Source organism: Chelonia mydas, chromosome 4, assembly GCF_015237465.2.
Source record: "Chelonia mydas isolate rCheMyd1 chromosome 4, rCheMyd1.pri.v2, whole genome shotgun sequence".
NCBI classification, from domain to species: Eukaryota; Metazoa; Chordata; order Testudines; family Cheloniidae; genus Chelonia; species Chelonia mydas.
This window is the reverse complement of record NC_057852.1, coordinates 129,045,853-129,055,285: the sequence shown is the minus strand read 5'-3', so window position 1 is coordinate 129,055,285 and position 9,433 is coordinate 129,045,853. Positions and strand designations below refer to the sequence as shown.

General features: G+C 45.8%; 1 gene segment (V, D, J or C); it reads left to right on the top strand.

Moving 5' to 3' along the window:
- Nucleotides 1-7,784: 7,784 nt before the first annotated feature.
- LOC102930214 lies at nucleotides 7,785-8,527 on the top strand. The segment is given in 2 exon segments: nucleotides 7,785-7,897; nucleotides 8,157-8,527. Coding segments are annotated over 2 exon segments (420 nt in total).
- Nucleotides 8,528-9,433: the final 906 nt, after the last annotated feature.

The window sequence follows — 9,433 nt, the reverse complement described above, 5'->3', positions numbered from 1 at the left end:
AGGCATTTGACCTGGAACCGCAAAACATCTTGATTGAAAAAAAATAGAATTGTATAAAATTACCATGGCTTACATTAAATGGATTAAAAGCTAGCTAACTGATAGGTCTCAAAATGTAACTGTATATTGGGGAATCATCATAGAGTGTGTGTTTTTCCCGTGGGGTCCTACAGGGCTTGGTTCTTGGTCCTTTGCTATTTTTAATTTTTATCAATGACCTGGAAGAAAACATAAAATCATCACTGATAAAGGTTAGATGACATAAAAACTGGTGGAGTATAAATTTTTAATGATGACAGTACTTAACTATTGGAACAATTTACCAAGGGTCATGGTGGATTCTCCATCACTGACAATTTTTAAATCAAACTTGGATGTTTTGTCTAGAAGCTCCGCTCTAGGAATTATTTTGCAGAAGTTCTATGACCTGCATTATGCAGGAGGTCAGACTAGGTGACCAAAATGGTCCCTTCTGGCCTTGGAATCTATGAATTTATTACCTCCTGTTTGTATTCAGTGACTGTCATTACAAGGGAATCTGTCAATAATAATAATACTAATAATAATACTAATAATAATAATAATAATAATAATAATAATATGTAGTCCTTAAACGGACCTGCAATTTTTCAAAGCACTGTGTAAAGATGAACTAATTAATGGACTAATTAACTAGCATCCTAATAACCCATTTGGGAAGCTGTTCTCTGAGTGAACGCTGTGATCTAAGCACTAAATAAGCCACGAGAGTTGGACGTTACTAGTGACACAGACGCCGGATGCCGCTGAGCTTATGAACAAACTGAGCCCAGTGCTGGACTCCTTGGTCAGAAAAAGCTCCAGGACACTCTGGGCCCACTGATTAGAGAGACCATCCCCTGCCTGACCCATCTGCCAGGAATGGGAGATGTGTTACCAGACTGAGGGGTGTACACGGCCCTGGATCTGCAGAGGGAATGGACATTTACAGAGAGATGCTGCTTTGCATATTTCCACCCGAGTGACAGTTTCTGGCTGTTCAGAGCACATATAAATGTGTCACCTTCACACTTTGTGTTTCTGAACTTGGTATCTGTCACTCTAGACTTATCAAGATGATCTCACAGATTCAATTTCTCTGGCTTCTCATGTTCTGGATTCAGGGTAAGAACAACCACAGGGGAAGGTTTGTTTAAATGAAAAGTTATAATATTTTACTAGGATTTAAATGCTAAAGTATTTCCCTTTCCAGCAATCATTCCTAGCAGCATTTACAATATTAGGAGAAAGAGAGCTCCAGGCTAAACTTCTAGAGATGCAGTTTTGTAGTGTTAATTATTCAGATATTGGAGGATTTTACATTTCTTTTTATCCCAAATTTATTCTCCAATCCAGACTCCAGCGGGCAGATCGTGCTGACTCAGACTCCAGAAACCCTCTCAGTGTCCCCTGGTGACAGAGTCACCATCAACTGCAAAGCCAGTTCCAGTGTTAGCAGCTGGATGGCCTGGTACCAACAGAAATCAGGACAAGCTCCTAAGCTCCTTATCCACAAGGCTTCCACCCGCTCCTCTGGGATCCCAGACCGGTTCAGTGGCAGTGGGTCTGGCACTGATTTTACATTCACAATCAGCAGGGTTGAAGTTGAAGATGCTGGGGATTATTACTGCCAGGAGTATAGCAGCTGGCCTATCACAGTGATACAGACCAATACAAAAACCTCCCTCTCTGAGTGCACAGTGCGGAGCATTTCTCACAGCTGCGTGTGGACAGTCAGCTTCACAGGCTTCATAACAAACAAGAAACAGGAAGTTAAAGAAATCACTGTCTGCCACAACAACCCTGCAAATGCCTCCCACTGTCACTTCTACTGTCCACACAGAGCGTTCAGGGAAAACCTAATTCTAAATGACTCTGTTAAGTAAAGTTTGTTGAGACTGGCAGAGCGATCCTTTTAAAAGAAAAACTGTAAAAGGGAGGAAGGAGAAAAGCAATGTTTGTGCAGCACCTAGCGCAAAGGGGCCTTGATCCGTGGCTGGGGCCCCGATGCATTACAGCAATACAAATAGCAATGATAATAATTAATAAATATGGGCCAGTTTTTTCCAAAAAGAGATCGTTTCCTATTTAGGCACAAAATACAAGTCCCAGAGAGCTCACTAAATTGGATGTTGAGATCTGTTGAAAATCTGGCCACACATGGCTCAATAGAAGAAGTTGGGTGGCCCATATTTAGATGCCTAAATGGGAGCTGAGCTCTTTTGAAAATCTGTTTCTTAGAGCTCGATCCTAGGCCCAGTGAAGTTAACAGGAGTGTCCCCTTTGAGTTCTATGGGCGTTGGATCGGACCCCTTACAGGCTTATCGGCAAGCTACAGACTTCCAGGATTCTTTGGTTCACTCAGCAGCAAGTGGCTGGAGAGGCAAGTAAGAAAGGATCAGCTGGGAAAGGGTGTGAATAAAACAGCCCACAAGGAGAAGAGCACAAGAAAAAGCTGGTGTCATGGGAAAAGACCAAAAAGAAGTGGAGCCTTCTCCTAAATTCCCTTCCTTCTCCAATGCTGGGCAAACACAAGGTCAGGCCAGCAGGAAGACGTGTAAGACAGTGACCACACTGGCCATGCCACAGCTATCCCAGGAACCAGCAGGTGCCTCCTCCTAACCATCCATCTCAGACAGGCGCTTGAAAAGTTACTGAGAAGTAGCCAAATATCAGGATCTGGCAGCTGAATAGCAGCACCGCTCTATTTCAAACAGAACCAGTCACAGACACATCGTCAATGAGGAAACCACAACCACAACTGAATTGTAATCCATGGCAACCACAGATCTCCAAAGATCATCAAAGTGCTGTAATTCGCAGTGAATACACAAGTGTTCCACAGAGTTTCCGTTCGGTTAGGACACCTACTAATTAACTGGTAGTTAATGAGAATTCATGTTCATTGACAATCTTCAGAGAGTCTCCACAGCTTTATGAATTATGGGCTTGATCCAAAGCCCACTGGAGTCAGAGGAAAGACTCCTATAGACTTCAATGAGCTTTGAAATCAGGCCCTTAAGGTTTTAGCTCCACCATTCTTTCACAGCTGGTGTGTAAGTAGGGGAATGAATAAGCATCCTTAATTTGAAATCGTTTTTGTTTGCCCAGGACATGAAATAGTGTATCTAGAAAGATACACATGGAAACACTCGTCAGAAAAGTCCCGTCCAGTCAGTGCTTTGGAGATTCACACTGAAGCACTGATGATGGGGGTTAGGACAGCAATAAACTTTCTTATCTGTTCCACAAATCATGAGGGCAGATTTTTATGAGTGACAGCCAATAGCAGTGCCTTTGAGAGAGAAATCTGGCTGGATTCTACTGCAATACCCTGCCTGTCTGGCTACAGGCAATTTTCAATGTCTAAACCAAGCAGACGCAGCAGTTTTGCAAAGAAACAAACCACTGTGTAAACCCTCTAAAAGGCATAGTTTGTAAAGTAAAGGGTTTATAAATGTGCCTGCCTGGATCATGGATTGAGGTGAGACATTGGTGGGGGCCCTTTACACGTGTTGGCAGCACGTCTCTTGATAGTAGCGTGCACTAAGCTGGATCGAGAGTTGACTCTCTCTGCAAACAATTCCGCAGCAAATTACTGCTGGCAAGAGGTGCCAGACTCACAGTCCTCTACCCACGGGACAGACTGACAACCCCTTTTCACTGCCCTGACACTGTGGCTGGATTCCCAGGATTCTCTATGGGGCTGGAAGGTGTGTGAACTCTCTGGACCTGCCCACTGCCTGTCCGCTGCCCACCTACTCCTCCCTCCATCTGCCCAGTCTCCTCCACCTTCTCCCATGCAGATTCCAGATCCAGAGCAAACCCTGCACAGAGTGCAGAAGAAATGGGGAAGGTGCCATGGAGGCAGTTGGATCATCCCTGCGCACGGTCATGGGGAGATCCATGAATGGAGGGGACCCTGAGTGCACAGATCTCAGAGGTACAATTCAGGCTGGTAAAACTAAACCACCTAGTCAAAGGTGAATGTTTGAAAACACGAGGTGTGAAGTTCATTTACAGGAGCTTTGCATGTTCACACGCAAACAACATCTGTTCACTGCGCCACTGAGCTCTTATAAATGCATCTGCTAGCAGTCTATGGGCAGTTGACCACTGTGCTGACTCCAGAGCTGCTAAGATGGGCTCACAGACTGTTTCTCTGGATACTTGTATTTTGCATTCCAGATATGAAATGATGATGATCCAGGCTTTGAGGCAATGTAGCATCAGGAAGAAAAACATCTAAAAGATGGAAAATAGATGTAAGCAGAGTCTGAATGAGCTCTCCCCTGACATCTAGTGATGAGCTATGGAAAAGGACTTAAGAAGCTGATCTCGTTTGTTAGGGCACACCCACCCTGCCTAGGTGCTCAGCATGATGGGATTGCTTGCCCAAATGGTCACTTTTGGCTGGTGTTGGATTCCCAGTCTCCTAGTTATTGGGGCAGGAATAATAAAGAGATGTTATCCTTGTTGTGTGAATCCAGGGCAGAAGAACTGTACTTGGTATTTCCCAATTGAGGGACTCACCTTCAACTAAATGGCACTCGCTAGGCAGGGGACATGGTTTCCCAAGACCAGTGAGTTGAGAGAGGGTGGGGACAAGTACTTGTACCTGAAGGTGTGGGCCTGGCCTAAGAGCCCCAGACATCATTTGGCCCTTCTTTTCTCCACTGTCTAATAACAGAGCTAATTTAGAGTCAATTAAGAGTCTTATATGCTGAGAGCTAAAATCACTGATACCTAGGATCTAAATATTAGACCTTCTTTGGGACAATGTCTCTTTTGCAAGAGACTGCCCAGTGTACACCAGCAGTGAGGCTCTCCCACTAACAGCTGAAATCACTGGGCACTGTGTTAGGTGTGGGGCCCTGAAGACATCTTGGTAGGTGGCTGGTGGAGAGACGCAGCGAGTGGCCAGTAGGGTGGCTGGTGGAAAGGTGCGGCCAGCAAAGTGACTGGTGGAGAATGCCAGAGCAGAGTCCCTCAGAGAGGGGTGGTGAGTGCCTGAGCAGTGGAGTGAGTAAGGTGCCTCCTTACCTGCCCGCCTCCACCCAGGTGGGAGGTGAACTCTGCAGATGCATCTCTGAACTCTAGGTCTGCACTGTCCAAGGACAGCAACTGTGAGTGGGGTGCAGAGAAGGGACAGGAACATTAAAGGGACTTTGGAGTTGCTGGACTTAAGAACCTAAGGGGAAAAGGACACTGCCCAACTTATTTGGTGGTGGGTCTTTTGCTCATGGTTTATAAACCCTGTTTGCGGTGTTTCCCTAAATTAATGCTGTGTTATTTCCCTCCTTTCATTAAAAGTTTGTTGCTACACTCAGACTCTGTGCTTGTGAGAGGGGAAGTATTGTCTCTTAGAGGCACCCAGGGGGTGGTGTGTAATTGTCCCAGGTCACTGGGTGGGGGCTCAAGCTGGTTTTGTATTGTATCATTGAAAAGGAACCCCTAGATACTGAACCTGGCCCTTGTTGCTGCCAGCTCTGACTGGCAGAAGGGTTACATACAACATCACAGTATTTTATGGATTATAGCTTAATATGTTCTTCACCTGGGTGTGTCTCTAAAAACAGTCATGAGTTTTTAGTCATTCTAATAAGATGTCAGATCTCTATGGCTTTTCTTTCTACATCTAGACCCCTGTGGAGAGATTGTGATGATGCAGATGACAGAATCCCAAATGATGTCTTCAGGAGACAAATTCACTACAAGCTGCAGAGCTAGTTCCAGCGCTGGCAGTAACATGGCCAGGTACCAATGGAATTCAGGGCAAGCTCCAAAGCTCTTTACTTATCTTGCTTCCTCCCGTCCTTCCAGGGTTCCCACCTGGTTCAGTGGCAGTGGGTCTGGGACTGATTTCACTCTCACAGTAAGCGCTGTCGAAGCAGGTGATCCTGGAGATAACTGTTGTCAGCAAAGCTGGCACTGACCATGCTGACAGTGTTACAGACCAATACAAAACCTCCTTGTTCTCCATGGAGTGCATTGGGCTCACCACTGCACGTATCACGACTGGGTGCCAAATCATTGCCACCTTCACTGACTTCATGGCAAATCAAAACAGGAAGGATGTCGGGTCTTTGACTTATTCCGCAGTTGAAAACTGCAACAGAGCGTGAAACACATGCTGAACAGTGTCACTACTCGACAGTAACAAGAGCAAAGTCAAGTCCTACTGCAGCCTGGCCTGCTTTGTGTGTAGATACAGCTGAGCTGTTTGTCGGAAATTCTGACACACTTCCTATGGCTGGGCCAGATCCTCAGCTCTTTCCCTACACTGCAGTTATGACAGCTAGTCCCACTACCCATAGGCATTCCACAGAGTCACTATTTGGTTATTTCAATTACAAATTAAATGGTACCCAATGGGAATTCATATTCACTGGCAATCTTATCTGAGAGTCTCCACAACTTTATGAATTATGGGTCTGATCCCAATCCCACTGAAGTCAGTGGAAAGACTTCCACAGGGTTCAGGGGGAGTTGTGACAGACATGCCCTTACCTTTTTAGCTCCAGCGTTCTTTCACAGCTGACTTGTAGGGAGCGGAATAATTTGATGTCTTCTTTGGAAAATGATGGGAACAATGTGGCTGCCTCAGCTTGTGGGGGTTCAGGAAATTTGGCTGCACACAGAGAGCTGGGATTTTCAAATAACACTTTTTTTGCCACTCAGCTCGATTCGGCAGTCTTCTCTCTCTCACACACACACATCTTTCACCTATGTATTGGTTCTTCTGGGGCACACGTGCTAGTTTTTTCAAAAGCAGATATAGCGATCAATTACTCTGGAGTGCCTCCTCTTGAGAGTTTGCCTTACTCAGGCAGAATGGTTCTAAAAACCTCGACTCAGTCACTGCTGCTCCAGTTCTCCTCCTTTAGGGTACGGGGGAGCTCACTGAGGGTATGCCAGGGAGATAGAGCCTCGTCTCAGGCCACAGAGTCACAGAAAATCTGCTCTGTGAACTGTGCAACAGCCTTAGGGTGGTGCAAGCGCTGCGATCCTGGTATTGCCATTCCAGAAATGGCAAAGACTGGTGGACAAGCTTATGCACCCCCCTCACCCTCCAAGAGCAACTAACAAATGGAGTTCCTGCAATATTTCCCTCCACACAGCACAGAACAGGAGGAGCCCTTGGACAGAGGCACAGGAGGGGTGGGCCACATAAAGAGTATCTGCTACTGGGGCAGGCTGCACAAAGGCCACTCACCTGAGCAGGGACTGCTCACCACCTTCATCACCCAGTGACCAATCACCTGGAAAGAGTCGGGAGGGAATGACACACCAGAGGGAGAGATCTGCTCCATTGTAGAGGATGGAGTAAAGGGCCCCCACTCCAGGCCACTAATCAGCCCCAGCACGGACTCCCTCATGGTGCTACTGCAGGGGCAATGTGGCACTATAGCGCTCCCTACAGAGGATGGACAATCCAGACCTGGCTGTATAATGGGCGACTGCGTTAAATCTGACATGTTCTTAAATCTCCACACACATGTACCACATTCAATGCTCTGCACAGCACAATCAAAGTAATGGAGCTGAACATCCCCCAATGACAGCAGGTGGTAGCACCGATACGTATCAAACTCACCCTGAACACACTGCAGACGCTGGTAAAAAGGGACTGCACGAAAAATGACAGAACATCTGAAATGGTGCAAACAAATCAGTTCTCCATTTTCAGGGACGGGGGGAGGCAGGGGATGCTTTGCATATTCACGTCTGCCTGATATTTCCCTGCTGCTCTGAGCAGTTATATATGGAGTCCCTTTTTACAGTCTTTAGGGTTTATTGATCAGCACTGGTCAGTCCAGACGTATCAAGATGATCTCACAGGCTCAGCTCATCTGGCTGCTAGTGCTCTGGATCAAGGGTAAGATTCAATTTGAGATAACACTGGTCTGGTGAGATAATGGGAGATTGAGCCCTGGAAACCTCTCTCACACATACATGTATACACACAATAGATTGCTCAAGCTCAAATTTATTACATTCTGTTTTTTAAATGCACTCATTTTTTATAATCTTTTAGTTAATTGAAAGAAAAGGATAAACTATGATACAAAACTAAAGTAAAACCTGAATTTTCTGACTCATGCATTATGTTAATTTACATTTTCCTTTCAATTCAGACTCCAGTGGGCAGATGGTGCTGACTCAGACTCCAGAATCCCTGGCAGTGTCTCCAGGAGACAGAGTCACCATCAACTGCAAAGCCAGTTCCAGCACTAGTAACTACATAAGCTGGTACCAACAGAAACCAGGACAAGCGCCTAAACTTCTTATCTATGCTGCTACCTCCCGTTACACTGGGGTCCCAGCCCGGTTCAGTGGCAGTGGCTCTGGGAGCGGCTACACAGATTACACTCTCACTATCAGCAGTGTAGAAGCTGAAGACGCTGGAGATTACTATTGTCAGTACAGTTATAGCTACTCTCTCACAGTGATACAGACCCATACAAAAACCTCCCGGCCCTATGTGGTTTCAGTTTCTCTCCTGTAACAGATGCTTCCTCAAGAGAATCACACTTTGAACATAACCCTATGTTATGCTGTACCCTACTGCAATGGGGTGCAGGGTCTCTGCACTGTAGATAGGTCAGATCCAATGGCCACTAAAACCAGTGAAAGACCTTTCATTGCATTGGATCAAGCCTGTTGGAAGGAAGGGGTTGAAATTTGCTTCATTCAGCTGGATGCCACTGCAAAAGTGGCTTAAATTACAGAGGGAGGCTGCCCCTGCGATGTACTGCCTGCTAAATGTCTAGATACACTCCCTGTCATTTTTAACATGCACATTCTTTGAGCTTAATTTGTCAGCTGTTGATCAATGAGGGATGTCAACAAACCGCAATCATGTAGTTCCCTGGGAATGAGGACTACTAACAGCAGAAGGGCAGAACCAGAAGCGACTTTAAAGGCTGGAGTCAGTAATCAGACAAAATGGTCACCAGTGAAATGTCAATATCTGCTACCAGATCCCACACTCCAGAGTCTGCAGTACCACAATTACCTCCTATTCTCAGGAATGAGGAATGCCGGCCATAACTACAGAGTGGGGTCTGTATCCTGGAGAGCAGTGACTCTGAAAAGGATTTAGGAGTCAGAGAGAACAAGCAACTCAGCATGAGCTCTCAATGCAATGCTGTAGAGAAAAGGGCTACTGTGATCCCTGATAAATAGAGGAGCAGTGAGTAGGACTAGGGAGGGGATTTTATCTCTGCAAACAGGACTGGTGAGACCCACCCTGGAATACTGCATCCAGTTCTGGTGTCCACGGCTTAAAAAGGATGTTGAAAATTGGAGAGGGTGCAGAAAAGAGCCAAAATATGATCTGAGGACTGGAGAAAATGCCTTGCAGTGTGAGACTTAAGGAGCTCCAGCTCTTTAGTTTATGAAAAAGAAGATT